Source organism: Hylobates moloch, unplaced genomic scaffold (assembly GCF_009828535.3).
Source record: "Hylobates moloch isolate HMO894 unplaced genomic scaffold, HMol_V3 SCAFFOLD_3, whole genome shotgun sequence".
NCBI classification, from domain to species: Eukaryota; Metazoa; Chordata; class Mammalia; order Primates; family Hylobatidae; genus Hylobates; species Hylobates moloch.
In genome coordinates, this window is record NW_026652278.1 from 16,592,989 (window position 1) to 16,611,131 (window position 18,143).

Consider the following 18,143-nt stretch of genomic DNA (forward strand, 5'->3'; position numbering starts at 1 on the left):
TTCTTACTCCTGAGGTTTCCAAGTTTGGCCTGGGAGCACACTTTTCTCTCTTTAGTGTGTCTGTGTTCTCTCTTTATGGATGCTGCCATTCCTTGTACATGGGGCTAGGCTGAGTCACAACTACTTGGTTGGTGACTCTTCAGGTCCTCCCTGTAAATGTCTACCCTGTCTGTCTCTAGCTCTGCCAGTCCTTTTCCTCCAAACCTGCTCTTTCCTACATTCTGTTTTCTTCTAGATAAATGCAGCTGTTAAAAGCATAACCCTCCTTCAGGAAAAGTTTCATTTATTTGTTTTGAGATCGTGTCTTGCTCTGTCACCTAGGCTGGAGTGCAGTGGCTTGAACGTGGCTCTGCAGCCTCGTCTTCCCCAGGCTCAAGTCATCCTCTTTTCTCAACCTCCTGAGGAGCTGAGACTACAGGCATGTGCCACCACACCTGGCTATTTTTTTTATTTTTTGTAGAGACAGGGTCTCACTGTGTTGCCCAGGCTGGTCTTGCGGTCTCGTGCTCAGCACTCCCAAAGTGCTGGGATTACAGGCATTGGCCACTTTAAAAGGATTGAAGACTTCCACTAAGAGGATGCAATACTGAAGATGGATTTTAGTGAAAGATGATTTCAGGACCCACATAACCCTAAGGAAAGACAGCTACTGCAAAGTCAGCCTTGATGTGCCCTTGCCATAAATTGCCACTATGCAATTATAAATTGAAGCAATATCAGTGAGTCTGAGGGCTTAAGGTAAGGGGTGTGTGTGTGCACCAAACTCAATGACAAACATGAACCGGGGAATGAATATTCTGTTTTGACTGGTGATAACACTATTTTAATGTCAATGAGAGGAAACTTTTGTTTGGCAAACAAAGGAATAGTTGGGGAAATTTTTGTCCATCAATTGAGTTTTGTTACAGAGCCTTCTAAACTATGAAAGCATCACTTATTTGGTGCTTACTAAATGCTAGGTACTGTTCTCAGCACATTACATAAAGTAAATACATTTACTCCTTACATCACACAAAGATATTATTATGATCTCCATTTTACGGAGTTACGTAAGTTGAACCAGATTTTAATCCAGGCAATTTAGCTCCAGAGTTTATACCCCTAATTCTTGTGTGGCTGCCTCTCTGGAATCTATACTCTAGACTGTTTCTAACAGGAAAAAAAACGTAGTAGTAAAGCTCATTACAGGGAGGGCTGATGTTGGTCTAAATTTCCCAGCACGCAGAGAACCACCTGCTGGAATGAAGGAACAGCACTGAGAATTGGTGGCTTGTTTACCATCTCTACCTCTTGCAAGGCCTAATATTAGAAGGCTGTGCTCATTCCAACATATACAAACTGTTGACAGGATTTTACTTACTGCTGTATGTGTTCACACATTTCTCTTCTCTCTCCTAATCTTGAAAAGAAACTTCATTTTTTTATCTTTGCCATGTCTTCTCCCTTCTTTCCTAGCCCCTCTTCTTTTGACTTCAGCTGACTCTCAACGTACGTAACATCAGGGTGGGGCAAGGATTGTTCGCTCACAAAGCAAAGCAAATACTGCAGATGTCAGCAACCTTCACCCATATGCATGCTCTTCAAAGTTCTGATTGGCTCTTCTATTTATATTGTTGAAAGTTTAGGCTCTAATAGATACATCTATCAGAGCACTCACAATCACCAACATGACTGACAGATCAAGTTCAGCTGGTCTCCCAAGGCTCCCGAAGCCAGCGCAGCTAGTTTTGACAAGGTGGACTGTTCGCCTCACTCTCCTGGCAAAATCAGAGTTCCTGCAATGGTTCGTCAGAAATGATGCTTCAGTGCCTTTGGGGGACCAGATGGAAGGAATAGCCATCTTTTGTGCTTCTTGTTTTTCTCTTTGTTAATAATAAAATGTAAAACATCCTATGTGCCTTTCAGCTAGTTGTCAGAGAGATTCGATTTCCCAAACACTTCCCCTATAGGGTCCAATGTAACCCTACATCTCATAAATGCTTCCTAGCCCTGTGAGATTCCAGATGGTCAGACAGCTGCTGCCAGCGATGGTCAGGCAGCCCGTTGCTGGAAGGCAGGGGCAGCATGATACTGCAGCTCTGGGGGTGCCTGGAGCAATGTCACTATATGGTTTCCACTGGCCTCAGTCCTGGTCTTGGGGCAAAAAGTGACTATAGAAGATTAAAAGGGACAGGAAATCTATAAACAGTGTCATATGGAAGGATGGTAAACAATATATAGACTTACTTGACCTCTTTTGCTTCCATCATGCCCTTTTTTTGTCTCTGCTTTTGGAGGAGAGGGCTGTGGGGCAGAAGATAAAAATATATCACCTGGAATTTTTAGCATGGCTGTGGCAGCAAGCAAGCTTACTGCTCTAGACCTGACCAGCCACACTGAATCTCACACACATGTGCACACACACACTCATGCACATAGGGATGATTCCAGCCACTCCCTACTTTATATGCCACAAACTATTTCTCAAATTCAGGAATGTGTTTCCTTTAGTTCATCCTTACCCTCTGCCCCCAGTCATATACATGGGGTGTGTATACAGATTCATGCATTTCTATGCATATAAATAATGTGTTATTCACACATATATCATGAACTCCTGCTGTGTGCAGACACCCTTTTTCTGCAGGAGGATACCAAGTCCCCTCCTTGCCCTTAGGGCTTAACCCCACCGTGGGATTTGCTTTTACAGGGCCCAACATATTGTTTTGAGTACTCACAGAGTGCAAACACTTTCTCCTGCAGGGTGGTTTTGACTTTGATTTGAAACAGTCAAAGGTCATTAAATCTGGTGAATCTGGTGGGTGTAGTGTCATGAGGTTAAAAGCAAAGGTAATTCCCAAAGAGGCACTCCCACATTTGGGGTATTGGGTGCATATTATTGCAAGGATCTAATCTTTTAAAGGATGCACTTTTGTGCTCAGCGTGTACTGGCTCTGTAAGCTGAGGCAGGATTGTTAAGCATAGGTATGGTTCACACTCAAGTATATGCACATACAGTGACCCTGAACAGAAGGGCAAAGGGAAGTCATGTGATGTGATCAGGGGACGATAGTGATTACTGGCTCCAATTCAGAATGACAAACATTAAAGAACAGTCTTGGTTTGCATTATTATTGGATTTCTCATGTTTTTTATGCTCCCTCATTGAGACTTTTAAACTGCCTGAGGACAGGAAGTATGTTTTTATCCCCTTTTGCACCTAGCATAGGGCCTTGCGACAGCAAAAAATAACCAGGGGAAAAAAAAACCTGTAACATCTTTCTGTCTACCTTACTAAGAATAAGCTGTTAAATAATGGAAGTTAAAGTCTCCAGCCCCACCTCTGCCCCTTTTCTTTTAAAGACAGGGTCTCACTGTGTCACATAGGCTGGAGTACAGTGGCACAATCATATCTCATTACAGCCTCAAACGCCTGAGCTCAAACAATCCTTCTGCCTCAGGCTCCCGAGTAACTGGGATAAGTGTGCACCGCCGTGCCTGGCTAATTTTTTTTTTTTTTTTGGTAAATATTTTTGTAGAGACAGGGTCTCACTATGTTGCCCAGGCTGGCAGCCTTTTTAATCATAAAAAAATGCAATGTATTCTAGAATGGCTGTTCTCAGACTAAGTGGATTTAAAAAATGGCTAAAAACTGAAACAAATATAATCTTTCCTTAATAAGAATTAGGCTACTCAGGAGTTCCTAGGGAGAGTGAGTTATGCCAAAATAAATCTGACATGATGTAATCTGCTAATCTATGCTACCAGCCAAATAATGTCAACAGGAACTATCACTCTATTACTAAAACAAAGCATGGTGATTGCAGTAACCCTGGTTCCACTCCTGTCATCTCCTGTTTTAAGACCGTGGCTTTAGCTAAGGTTATCTACAGACATCTGTGGGTTGGGGCCTGCATGAGAAAACTTACCATTTCTTCAGCATTTTTTTTCTCAAAATAGATTTAAATTAAGACTTAATAGAAGAATTGGGGTAATGTTGGGAATGATCTATTATCACTGTAATCACTGGGAAGGATTAAACATCTTTCTTATTCAATGACTATGCTATAAATAGGTACCCTTTATTAGGAGCCCAGCAATTCAGCGTTCCTCCCATACAAGGCAGGCTTTTTTTTTTTTTTAATGGGACAGGATCTCCCTCTGTTGCCCAGGCTGGAGTGCAGTGGCATGATCAGAGCTCACTGCAGCCTCAAACTCCTGGGCTCCAGCAATCCTCCCACCTCAGCCTCCCAAGTGGCTGGGACCACAGACGCATGCCACCACACTGGACTAATTTTTGTGGAGACAAGGTCTCGCTATGTTGCCAGGCTGGTCTTGAACTCCTGGCCTCTCCATCTCAGCCTCCCAAAAGTGCTGGGATTATAGGCATATGCTACCACATTTGGCCAAGGCAGGCATTTAAAAATTGTACAGATGAGGAAACCAGTGCATTGATAGGATATGTAAGAGGCTCACAGTGGCAGTTCATAAGTGCAGAGCCAAAATGGAAACCAAATCTGTTGCTTCAAAGATTGTGCTCTTTCTACTACACTACATAATCTTTAACAACTTAAACTTTGTGACTTCGACAGCATAGTGATGGTTTTTGATATCTGAACTTTCTCTAAGTGCTTTACTGCTTTTCCTTCAAACATGAATGAACTAGTTGGAGCTATTACTAAGAATCCCACTGCAGCTTCCAAGCGTGTAACACCACATGGAAAGTCAACAGAAATGTGATCCCTGCTTCACACTATTGATATAAAGGCCAGGTGAAGTTAAGATATAAATAAATCTTTGAAACTATAAAAGTGTTTGAAGAAAACATATTCTGTGATTTGGGGGCAGTTTAGCATCTGATTAAGATCATGGATTCTGAGTTTGAATGCCAGCTCAGGCACCTACGACCTGGGGGGTCTTGGGTGAGTGCTGGGCCCAAGGTTCTTAATCTGTGTAATAGGGGTAATAATAGTACCTACCTATCTATACAGTTATGCAGATTGAATGAGTTAAAGTATTAAAGCACTCAGGATGGTACGTAGTAAACTTAAAAAAATACTTGTGGATTATTAGTATTCCAGGAAGAGGGAGCCCCTTATGAAACAAGGCACACAAAGCAGGCTTCCTCAGCCTTGGCGCTATTGACATTTGGGGCTGGATCACCCCACTGTGGGGGCCGCCCTGTACATTGCAGGACGCTCAGTAGCAGCTCTGATCCCTGCTTACAAAATGTGATCAGAACCCTCCTTCCAAGCCAAGGCCGCTACAAATGTCTCCAGACTTGCCAAATGTCCCCTGGGCAAAATCACTGCTGGTTGAGTCACTGCCTTAAAAGAACAGATTGCTACATTTCACTTCATCAAAAAATTTTAAAAATCGGTATGACTCCATATCATACAATTTAAAGGCAGGCAACATGATACAGGAAAATAGGTCTACCGTATATAAAGAATTGGCTGGGCGTGGTGGCTCACACTTGTGATCCCAGCACTTTGGGAGGCCGAGGCAGGCGGATCACAAGGTCAGGAGTTCGAGACCAGCCTGCCCAAGACAGTGAAACCCCGTCTTTACTAAAAATACAAAAATTAGCTGGGCATGGTGCTGGGCTCTGTGACCCCAGCCACTCAGGAGGCTGAGGCAGGAGAATTGCTTGAACCCAGAAAGCAGAGGTTGCAGTGAGCCGAGATCGCGCCACTGCACTCCAGCCTGGGAGACAGAGCTAGACTCTGTCTCAATAAATAAATAAATAAATAAATAAATAAATAAATAAGTAAATCCCTTATTATGTAAAGAATTCCTAGATATCAATAAAAGATAAACACCTCAATGAAAAGGGCAAAGAAGTAAAGCAATTTGCAGACTGATTTGTGCATAATTTTTTGTATTATTTTAAACACTGTTCTCTGTTGTGTATTTATCTTTTCTTTCCCCCCGAGACAGAGTCTCACTCTGTTGCCCAGGCTGGAGTACAGTGGTGCGATCTTGGCTCACTGCAACCTCTGCCTTCCGGGTTCAAGTGATTCTCCTACCTCAGCCTCCCGAGTAGCTGGGATTACAAATGTGCACCACCACACCCAGCTAATTTTTGTATTTTTAGTAGAGACGGGGTTTCACCATGTTGGCCAGGCTGGTCTTGAACTCCTGACCTCAAGTGATTTGCCTGCCTCAGCCTCCCAAAGTGCTGGGATTACAGGTGTGAGCCACTGCGCCTGAACTGTCTACTTATTTATTTTTTAAAAAAGGCTGGAAGGCCACACTCAATTTTTAACAGCAGTTACCTTTAGAGAAGGGACTGTACTGAGGGTGGTAGTCTGTAGGAGGTGGTTGTGGGTGGGTAGCTCTATCGGTATTTGAATTTTCACAAGAACATTCATGAGCTACTTGTGTAATCACAAAGTAAATAAAACATTTAAAAGACAAAATGTCAGGAAAGATTTTAGAATTCAAGAAAAAAATTTTTTTTTTGAGACGGAGTTTCATTCTTGTTGCCCAGGCTGGAGTGCAATGGCATGATCTTGGCTCACTGCAACCTCCGCCTCCCAGGTTCAAGGGATTCTCCTGCCTCAGCCTCCCGAGTAGCTGGGATTACAGGTGCCTGCCACAATGCCCAGCTAATTTTTTTGTATTTTTAGTAAAGACAGGGTTTCACCATGTTGGCCAGACTGGTGTTGAACTCCTGACCTCAGGTGATCCACCTGCCTTGGCCTCCCAAAGTGTTGGGATTACAGGCATAAGCCACCGCGCCCAGCTGAAAGACTTTTAAAAGAAATTTAGAAGGATGAATTGTAGAATGCTCAGGTGGGTTTCCTTCACCTGCTCTGACACAACCAACACCAGTTATGGCTTCCTGTGGCACCGGCTCCTGATGCAGCGTGTTTCATGTTACACTTGTTTACTCTTCACGGTCACCCTCATGACTTGGGTACTGATCATCTCCATTTTATAGATGAGGAACCCGAGGCAGAGAGGCTATAGAATTGGCCCAAGGTCACGGAGTTATGAATGGCAAAGCAGAGTGCAACATCAGAGCTAACTTGTCCAAGTCTGAGCATCTGCAGGCTGGTCACCCAGAAAAGAAGATGGCCTCCTGAAAAGCACCATGGAAACCAGCTCCAGCCTGGAACTGCTTAAAGCAATTCTGATCAACTGCAGGGACTGGGCCCCAGCCAGCCAATCCCCATCGCGGCAGGGGAGGGGCCCGTGCCCCCTGCCTGTAGTCACACTCCGTGCTGGTGAGACGGAGTTAAAACCAGAGTGCCTCCATGTTACACTGCTATTGTATCCCAGCCCCATCCTACTGGGTCCTCAGCCCTACTGCTTCCTAATCACACAGCTTAAAAGCCTCAGGCTAAATGCAATGTGGGATCCTGGATTGGATCCTAGAACAGAAAAAGGACATTAGTGGAAAAACCAGTGAAATTTGAATCAAGTCTGGAGTTAGTTATTAGCAGTGTACCATTTTGGTTTCTTAGTTTTGACAAATGTACCATGTAATATATCATTAACATTGGGGGAAACTGGGTGAGAGGTATTCCAAAATAAAAGGGGTGTGTGTGTGTGTGTGTGTGTGTGTGTGTGTGAAGCCCCACAGACAAAGATTGGGTCCCTCTCCTGGCCTCAGCCCTGCCATATCACTGTGCACTGCCTATTTGGAACATGATGGGACAACTGATGACTCATATGCCTGCGTCTGTGACTGCCTCTAAGAGGGCTGCTCTGCCAGGGACCCTTGTTTGCTCAACACCAGGATCCTGATGCAGGTACAAGAGTCTGTGCCTTCATTCCATCAAGCTGCCTCTCATGTCCTGGGGGCCACATCCTTTCTTTCTTAGTAAATCCTAAGGGATGAGCTTAGCACAAAGCCAGTTGCCCCAGAAATTGAAATTAGATTGTTAAGTACCATTAGAGGCTGGATCCACAGCCACTGAAGACATGGATATACTTGGTTCATGGGGGAAACCCAAAGCCAATAAATACATTCTCCATATCAACCACAATTGATTTAATTCCAAATGAACTACAAGTTGGATGCTAGAAGGTGTCTAAGTGTCAGTAACTAGATAACATAGAATCTCTTTACATACCATTTCAATTATTTTGTTGATATGTTTCTGAATTTCCATAAGCATCTCGACACCCTGTAAGTAGAACAACCATGATCTTCCACAGTTGCAGACTAGAAAATTTAAGTATAAAAACTTATAACACATGTGGCTATTTTTAACTCAGGGTATTTGTAGAGTCCCTGATTAGCAGATGATATGCTCTACAAAATCAGTAGATTAAATGTTAATCTTCACCCCAGTTTTCATTGGGTTGAATGTGAATGAGAGGTTCTTCTCCCTCAGTAGCCTCTCTTCGACCTTTCAGAACTGACTGGTTCAGTTGCTTGGATCAAGTTAACTTCATTCTCTTTTATGGTCTCTGGACCAACCTGGACAACTTTCTTTTTCTTTTTTCTTTTTTTTTTTTGAGATGGAGTTTCACTCTGTTGCCCAGGCTGGAGCGCAGTGGCATGATCTCGGCCTACTGCAAACTCCGAATTGTTCAAGCAATTCTCTTGCCTCAACCTCCCAAGTAGCTGGGATGACAGGTGTGCACCACCATGCCTGGCTAATTTTTGTATTTTTAGTAGAGACGGGGTTTTGCCATGTTGCCCAGGCTGGTCTCGAACTCCTGACCTCAGGCCATCCTCCCATCTTGGCCTCCCAAAGTGCTGGGATTACAGGCATGAGGCACCATGCCTGGCCAACCTAGACAACTTTCCCACAATACATGTCGCAGATCACCAAGGTAGTCTGGATTAGAGTGGCTGAATCAGTATAAATCTACTGTCCCTTAAAAAGTAGAAAAGTATGTTGTGATGATGAGATCTGCATACAAAGACCTGATAAAGAATGGCATTCCTTGTGCTCTGGTATGCAAACAGCTCAACAGATACTAACTAAAGGAAAGATCCTGACACCAGGATCTGAATACTATCTGACAGATGATAAGCCAGATATAAATCCTAGTCTTCTGCAACATAAACTGTAAGGCAATAACTATTTTAAGAAAGAATTCTGTATCATGAAAAATCTTGATTTTTTTTTTTTTTTTTTTACTGATTTCCACTAAGATAAAACATTACTCAACTTATTACTGGAGGAGGCTTGGGGAAAGCTTTCTGTACCTTTTTAGAAAGCATCTCCTATAGATCATGAACCTTTGGTCATCATGAAGATTTAAAGAGGCATATTGACTCTTTCAGGCTACTGAGGAGCAGTATAGACCCTTGCACACCTCTGAGTGGTGAACATGCAACTTGAGATTTATTCACTCCACAAATATGCACTAAAAGTCTCATAGGTGCCAGGCAAGTCCTGGAGTTCTTACTTAACAGAGTGGGTTGCTAGGAGGTGCTAGCTTTCACTTGCTGCTGCCATAGGGCACAGTGCAGAGTAAATAAAGATGCCCCCAAATAACAACCTTCCAGCACTTTCTAGGTCTGCAGAGTTTCTCAGCCATGGCTTCTCTGTGAGTCACCAGCATGAGCCAATGCTGTAATGAAACCAAACATCTAAGGTGCTCTACATGTGCTCCCTTTGGTTTGAGGTCTTTCTTCCCACTTCTCTGATTTCCTAAAATATTTTTTTCTCATTTTATCTTTAATTCCCTCTCCCTTGGTGTCACAAGGGAGCTCCATTAAAAGTTCATCAGTGATGGAGTATTTTTTTTTTTTAGAAAAGGTAATTTGAGATAATGTAAGGTACTTGTTTGGTTGTTAATTCAGGATGGGGTATACAAATCACTTCTTTCATTAAATTTAGCTTCCCAGATGATGACTTCCCACAGCTGACCAGCGATACCATCAGCAAAGGCATAGATAGCGTTGTTGGCTGTTCCTGAAATAGGGGGAAAACGAGGGAAAATGAGAAACAGGGTTCATCCATATTGAGATACTCATGGCTCCTTTTAATGGAACGTCATAGATACTAACCTGATTGTGCTTCAGTAGAGCGATACTTAAGTACAGAGGTTTATTAAGCAGCATGGCACAGGCTTTGGCAACAGCTAGTGACACGGCCCCTATGGCCATACTGCCACTGAGTACAGGCTCAACAGGCTCTGCAGGCGCAATAGGTTTCTCTGTAATAGTATCCTTTCTCGCTGGAGGGAGAAATATTGAGAGTAAGACTGTATTTCTAAATGCTTTACTTACAGATGGAAAGACCCAGGAAAAAGAAAGGATGAAAGTCGAGGCTGGGAACAACAGATGCTCTACCTCAACCCCCAAGAAGTTTTCTGTTTGGTTTTGCTTAAGATTCTCAAATAATCATTAGCCATGGATTTTGCCTGTCTAAGACATTTTAAGCCATTTAATATTAATTCCTTCATCAATCATACGAGGTAGATATTTTTATTCTACATTTACATGTACATAAACTGGGGCTTAGAGGGGTTAAAAGACTTGCCCAAATGTAACAGAAAGTAGATAGAGGATTTGAACTGCCTTTAAATTTCAAATCCCTTGTTTTCCTATATTTCACCATAGCTGCTGCACACTCAACTTTCTGCTGAACATCTCTGCATGAATACGTCTAACTTGCTGTCTTTCTCACCAACACCAAACCAATGCCTTGTTCTGTGTCATTTACGATCTTCAGCAGTGCCTTTCAGATCCAATCATTGACCCAGATTCCTTACCCATCTTTCACTAGAATATGTTCTCAGCCTCCCTGTCTCATGAGGTCCGGACAGAGTCCATCATATATCTCTAGTGTTCCTCTTGTCCTTTCCTCCACAGCTGCCGATGTGGTTCAGGTCCCCAGTCGAGATAAGATATTTCAGCACCTCACGCTTAATGAGTGCTTAGCAAATAGCTGTGCCCTCCCACTTCTTCCTTTAAGTTCCATGTTCTATTAGTCAAAAGCAACCACCAAACGAACATCCATGTTGGTCTCTACTTATAACTCAGTAGTGGCCATCCCACCCTCCCAAGGGAAGATTGCTCGAACATAATTCTTTTGTCTGGGGGCAAACCTCTTCACCTCTCTGGGTCTCAGCATCTGGATCTATGAAATAAGGTACTCTGCCTCCCTGGTCTCTTTGGTCCCTTCCTGGTTCTGCTGCTTTCTTACTCAATGGAACCCGCATTAATTGGGTGTATGGTTCGTGCCTGGCATCATGCTAGATAGGGGCAATGACAAGTGGAATAAACATGATTCATGCCCTCAAGGAGCATGTTCTAGTTCAGTAGACATACAAAACCCTGTTATTATACCAAGAGCAGCTCCAGAATGAATGTACTGCAGGGGCTGAGGTTAGCAATCTGTTGGAAGGCATGGAGCAAGGGCAAATTGAAGTGATAATTTCTATTATTTGCTTTAAAATAAAGTTTTGTAAAGAAAATGTTTATTTTACATAGGATTGAGAAAATGTTGGTTGTTCATATCAAAGGAATCAAAACTCTACGATATGGAGTGGCTTTTGCATTAGCTAATGGAAATTTTGAAGGGAGGTGAAAGGTCTCCCACGCCATCCCCTCCCACTCTACCCCTGACTTGGCACTGCTCAATGCACCTTATTTAATAATAAGTATTTATCACCTCTGGGTGAGAAACTGTTTTATTTTACAAATAAAAGTGGAGAGTGGGATGGGGGCAAAATCTTTGAGTGAGAATGTGGCATAGGATGGATGGCTTTTGGCCGTGAGCCCAAACTGGATCTGCAGCCAAGAGACTCAGAAAGGCAGTCCAGGCTTCAGCCTTTCTTCCTCACACATTTGTTACTAAGGACTCTGCAAGATGGTAAGTCACCAACCAACCTGGCTTTTGCCCCTTTTTTTTGGTAGGAGGTGGAGGGGGTGGTGGCGGTGGTACTGGAGGTAGAGGTGAAGGCACTGTTGAGTATTCCAGGCTCTTTTCCAATTCTTTTCTCTCCTTATCTTCTTGTACTTTACTTGCAAAGAATATCCTTAATGGCAAGAAAATATGGCTTTACAGTGGGATATTTAGGAATATCACTCTGTGATTTTGGTCATGTTTTAGAGATGACCCCAATATATTTCAATAAATAACTGCTTTTCAGCTACTTAAGAACAAATCAACTTTAATTTTCAAAGCCAGAAAACAATGATGCTGTAATAAAACTGCATTCAAGAACTGAAATTCATTTTGGCATGGAAATAAATGTTTATAGATTTCAGGTGCTCATTTTAAAATTATTTGAGTGCCCTGGGTTTGCATTTTTAGAGTAAAACTTGAAGATGTAATTTTATTGTGGGTTACAGTATTTTCTTTTTGTATAAATGACCATCAGAAAACAAATATGTCAAGAATAGAGTGAAATACAGCATATAAATATAGAGGACTTCCTTTCTTTTCTCTTGACACTTAAGATTAATATTTAAAAAAACTTTTGGAAATCCCACTTAGATGCTTTTATGTAAAATTTCAGCACCCCAAAATAAAAGAAGAGGCTAAAAGCTTCTATAGGCAAAAAACCAGACAAACAACAAAGACATAGGAATCAGATTTGCATCAGATTTATTAATAATCCAGATGCCAGTGGGGCAATGCCTTTAAAGTATGAAAGAAATTGATTTCAACAGAGAATTCTATACTCAGCTAAACTATCAACCATGGGGACAAAGTATCAACATTCCCACACATAAAATAACTAAGAAACTTTACATCCCATATACCCTTTCTCATTCTTACTTTTAAAGGATACAATCCAGCAAATCATGAAAGAAAAGAATGTGGCTTCCAGAAACAGGAGAACAATGAAGTTTTTATGGCATCTCTATAGTTGGTCTACAGAAGAACCAGTCCAGATGGGTGGTTTGGGGAGGGAAAATGCCAGGAAAAAAAGGAGTGTAATAAAATATAAGATGTAACTGAGAGCTTGAGAAAAAAATAATAAACTAAGAAAATGACAATAGCACATGAAGGGGAAAAGAAAAGGAATAGAGGAATAGCATTCAGAAACTCCCAAGAAAACCCAAAACTATTCAAAAAAGTTTATTGGCCGGGCGCGGTGACTCGTGCCTCTAATCCCAGCACTTTGGGATCCATCTCTTCTAAATATACAAAAATACAAAAATTAGCTGGGCATGGTGGTAAGTGCCTGTAATCCCAGCTACTCGGAGGCTGTGGCAGGAGAATCGCTTGAACCTGGGAGGTGGAGATTGCAGTGAGCCGAGATCATGCCACTGCACTCCAGTCTGGGTGACAGAGGAAGACTCCATCTCAAAAAAAAAAAAAAAAAAAAAGTTTCTTTTACAAAGGTCGTTATCTTACTCTGAAGCAAACTAAAATGTTATATACAATTAAGTGATAAAGCTTAAGAAAAGAGAATCCAATTGACCTTCTATTGGCCAAGGGGTTGTGGCATTGGACCTGCACAAACAGGAAAATGATTCTAACTCACTACTTGGTTGGGCAATGAAGAACATTTCCATAGCCCTAGTAAATGCTTCCTTGTTAGCGTGTTTGAGTCAACCTATGGGCAAAGCATGGGAGACTTAGTTGTGGCTGGAGGATGGAATGTAAGTGTCAGCTGTTGTGACTAAATAAAAGGATATGAGGAGCTCACAGGTGGCATGTGACAGGTGGGGAGAAGAAAAAGGCATCCTCTGGATTCATAATCGGATTCTTTTTCTGAGAAGCTTTTTACTAAATCTTAGGAAAGCTCTATACATGAAAAGAGACCGAAAAGCCCTAGGTAGTGTTACATAGTAAGGTGTTAACTACATGGTTTTCAAGAGAAAAACAAATTTTATGCTAAATGTTGCTGCTTTCACATATGCTTTGTAAACTGACTTCCCAATTCTATAGATTTGACAGACCCATTTTACTGGCAGGTGAAATGGAAAGATAATGGACGTATATTTGTACTTGATTTTTTTTTTTTTTTTTTTGAGACAGAGTCTCGCTCTGTCACCCAGGCTGGAGTGCAGTGGAGCAATCTCAGCTCACTGCAAGCTCCACCTCCTGGGTTCACGCCATTCTCCGGCCTCAGCCTCCCAAGTAGCTGGGATTACAGGCGCCCGCCACCATGCCTGACTAATTTTTTGTATTTTTAGTAAGACCGGGTTTCACCATGGTCTCGATCTCCTGACCTCGTGATCTGCCTGCCTCAGCCTCCCAAAGTGCTGGGATTACAGGCGTGAGCCACTGTACCCGGCTTGTACTTGATGTTTATATTTCAAAGTGGAAGCTGTACCTGAGTAGATGATCCACCTCTGCTTGGTCAGAGGGTGCCATCCCCTGGAGCTCGTGCGTGATGGTGCCATTGACCCACTGCACGGCGGTGCTGACTGCGCTGGCCCTCTCTGCCTCCTCCGCCTCGGCCAGCTCGGGCAGAGCGTTCTCATGGACTTCAAAATGAGTCGAGATCACCACAGAACATATGTTCTGAAAATCATATAAATGTGTTCAACACTTTCCCTACCTCTCCCAGAAAGAGGAAATTAAAAGAATCCAGCTTTTAACATGCACGAAATTTTACCACCAATTTCAAGGGGAGAATGAGAATATGTAATTTTCTTTGAGATATTTTTATATCTGTTGAAACACTATGGAACTCAGCTTCATAGAACACTTAAAATACCCTTAGAAAAACCCTACATCAAACTTCATTTTTATCACTACCTCTGCAATAAATAACAACAAAAATGCAGACTTAATCATTATTATTCTCCTACCAGAGGCGATAGCAAAAATTATTTCTAACAAATATGTAGCAAGGTGAATTAAAGTGAATTATTAAAATTATTAAAGTAAATTCTTTATTTAGGTCAGTCTAACATCTATAAATATCTAGGTAAATAGACTAATCTATAAACCCACATGTAGATTTACAGAACCTATCACATGAGTAATGTCAGAGTTTATAAACTATTTTTGCCTCATTTCCATTATCCATGTTGGATCATCCTCAGGTTAGCATGTCATGTCTGTATCAAAATTACACTTAAACATAATAAAGCCATCATGGTTGATGGTATGATTCATGTTTACATGACTACCTATGAAATATACATATATTTCACAAACACTGAATTTCAAAATGTCAATTTCCTACAGTTTAGACAAGAGTTGCTAATAAACGCAGTGGGGCCAGGACATTAAAGAACACACTTAAACTGCCTCATACCTTGGGAAAGTTTTGAATGGTACAGAATATGTCCACTTGCAGGGTTGGAAGCCCCAGTCCATCCAGTACTTCTTTCCCCACTATTTTGCATATGGTGGGAGGCTTTGCAAGTTTGGAAAAGCAGTTTGCCTTCAACACACACAAAAGAACAAAAATCATCTGGTTTAAGTTGGTGTTTGGGGAAAAAAGAGTCACAATACCACATCTAATTTATCTTCAAAAGGTCATTCACATTGACTCTAGTTTCTACCAAACCTCTCCGTGAGTATTCTTCCTGATGCCAGGATTAGACTAGCAGTTCTGTGAGAACTGCCCTGCCCTCACGTACCAAGATATGGATTCAGCCCACTCCTGAGTCTCTGGTATATGGGGCAATTTGGTGTATGTTGAACTCTCAACAGAAACTTGCATACATTTCTTAATTAAAAGGCCCTGAGTCACTGATTAGCAGGCCTTCTTCAACAGAGATGGTCTCACTCTGTTGCCAGGCTGGAGTGCAGTGGCGTGATCTCGGCTCACTGCATTCTCCGCCTCCAAGGTTCAAGCAGTTCTCCTGCCTCAGTCTCCCGAGTAGCAGGGACTACAGGCATGTGCCATCATGCCCAGCTAATTTTTGTATTTTTAGTAGAGATGGGGTTTCACCATGTTGGCCAGGATAGTCTCAATCTCTTGACCTCGTGATCCGCCCACCTTGGCCTCCCAAAGTGCTGGGATTACAGGCTAGCAGGCCTTCTTATAGTCAATTCAGTTGCCTAAGCTATCCCTCTTTTTCTTTTCTTTTCTTTTCTTTTTTTTTTTTTTTTTTGGAGACAGGGTCTTGCTCTGTCAGCCAGGCTGGAGTGCAGTGGCACCATCACGGCTCACTGCAGCCTCAACTTCCCAGGCTCAAGTGATTCTCCCACCTCAGCCTCCCAAGTAGCTGAGACCACAGGCACATGCCACCACACCTGGCTACTTTTTACTTTTCGTAGATACAGGATCTTACTATGTTGCTCAGGCTGGTCTCAAACTCCTGGCCTCAAGCAATCCTTCTGCCTCAGCCTTCCAAAGTGCTGGGATTACAGGCATCAGCCACTGTGCCCAGCCCCCTTGTTTCAAGATACAGAAACCAGCTGGTCTCTAGAACACCATGATGCATTCAAATTTAAGAAACCTGACACGGGCTGATTTTTTTTTTTTTTTTAAGGCAGAGTCTCACTCTGTCACCCACGCTGGAGTACAGTGGCATGATCTCTGCTCACCGCAACCTCTGCCTCCTGGGTTCAAGCGATTCTCCTGCCTCAGCCTTCTGAGTAGCTGGGATTACAGGTGTGCACCAAAACGGCTGGCTAATTTTTTTGTACTTTCAGTAGAGATGGAGTTTCAACATGTTGCCCAGGCTAGTTTCAAACTCTTGACCTCGTGATCTGCCCGCCTCAGCCTCCCAAAGTGCTGGAATTACAGGCGTGAGCCACTGCACCCGGCACATGGGCTCATTTTTATTCCTCCCAGCAAGGCACGTGATATTTTAGTGGTGAAGACTTACGCGATGGCTGTATCTTACCATCAGCTCATGCATAGTCCTATATGTTCAAAGAGGCTTGTTGGGAGCCTTAGTAATTGCAGTTTCATTGAGGTGGAAAAGCAGAAGCCATTTGGAAGTTATCCAAGAAAGAGACTGAAGAAAGAGAAGCTGAGATTAGAAAGCCCACTCAAGGAGCCTGCAAGAAAAGCCTCAGGACGTCGTTTCTGTGCAGAGGAGCAGGAGCTAGGAGAGACTGGAAGGAGGGAAGGTGAAGGCATATGTTTATTGCTCTCTTGATTGCCAGAGAGGATTGGGCTTTGCTTTCATTTAGCAGACCAGGTCTCTGATCTTTCAGTTCAAAATCCAGTGACTTCAACCTGGACAACAGGTCATCTAATACCCACAGCGACATGCCAGTTCAGAGGTGGGGACCCAGAAGTATTAAGCAAGAGCTCATTTTCAAGCTATCCATGGATTTTTTAAATGGTGGTTTGTATGTTACAGAGTAAGTGCCTAAACGAATTTAGAATCAGGAGAGCAAAAATGTTATTTAGCTAACATTCTGTGTGTTATAGTGAGTTCAATTTAACAAGCACCAAACACCTATAATATGCCGCACGTTGTGTTAGGAGAGGAAGGGAACTAACATTTTTAAAGTGCTTAATATGGGCTTTGAAAGAATGGCTTCTTTATCACTATATCACAAACCACAGGGCCTGACATATATAGGATTCTATAAATTAAATCTTGTGTAAATTAATGAATGTCAGTGACATCCCTGGACACTGTATATACATTATGTCATTACATTCAACTCTCTAAGCTATGTGATATCATCTCCATCCCACAGATGGGCAGACTGAGTTCCACAAAAATTAACTGTCCAAGATCACTTAGCCAATGTTTTCATTATCTACTGCTTTGTAACAGACCACCCCAAACCTTAGTGGTTTAAACCATTAATTTGCTCATGATCCTGTAATTTGGGTGGGGCTTCAACTGGGAAATTCTTTTGCTGGGCTTCTCTGGAGTTCCTTATGCAGATGTAATCATCTGGAGGCTTGACAGGAGCCAGCATATCCAAGCTGTTTTCACTCAATGTCCAGTGCTGTAGCTGGGATGGCTGGCACAGTGAGGGGTTGGCTGGGCATTTGTCTTTCTCACAGGATATCCTGAGGGGTCTCGTATCTGCCGGGGTCTTTCTCTACACAACCTCTCTCTTTCCAGTAGGGTAATTGGGACATCCTCACAGCATGATGACTAGCTTCCAAGAGGATAAGCTTCAATATGCCAGCACGTATCAACTCTCTGTTTGTATCGTGCTTGTCAAGGTCCTATTGATCAAAGTAAGTGACATAGCCAAGTCCAGAGTCAGTGTGGGAGGGACTTACAAAAAGGCGTTCACACTGGAAGTGTAGTTCCTTGGAGGACCATCAGTGTAACTCTATCACAGTGAGGAAGTTGCAGAGATAAGAATCAAAACCAGATCTGCCACATTCCCAATCCAAAACTCTTTCAA

General features: G+C 42.5%; 1 protein-coding gene across 5 annotated transcripts in view; it reads right to left on the reverse strand.

The window, feature by feature from the left end:
- ENO4 (enolase 4) overlaps positions 1-18,143 on the reverse strand; it is a 62,263-nt gene that overhangs the window by 40,875 nt on the left and 3,245 nt on the right. For all 5 annotated transcript variants that reach the window (XM_058435976.1, XM_058435979.1, XM_058435978.1 and 2 more), the window contains exons 2-8: positions 15,121-15,249; positions 14,188-14,378; positions 11,786-11,934; positions 9,959-10,128; positions 9,732-9,863; positions 8,064-8,117; positions 2,227-2,283 (exon numbers count right to left, since the gene is read on the reverse strand). In XM_058435976.1, coding sequence (XP_058291959.1) covers positions 2,227-2,283; positions 8,064-8,117; positions 9,732-9,863; positions 9,959-10,128; positions 11,786-11,934; positions 14,188-14,378; positions 15,121-15,249 — 882 coding nt within the window. The remainder of the gene's footprint in view (positions 1-2,226; positions 2,284-8,063; positions 8,118-9,731; positions 9,864-9,958; positions 10,129-11,785; positions 11,935-14,187; positions 14,379-15,120; positions 15,250-18,143) is intronic.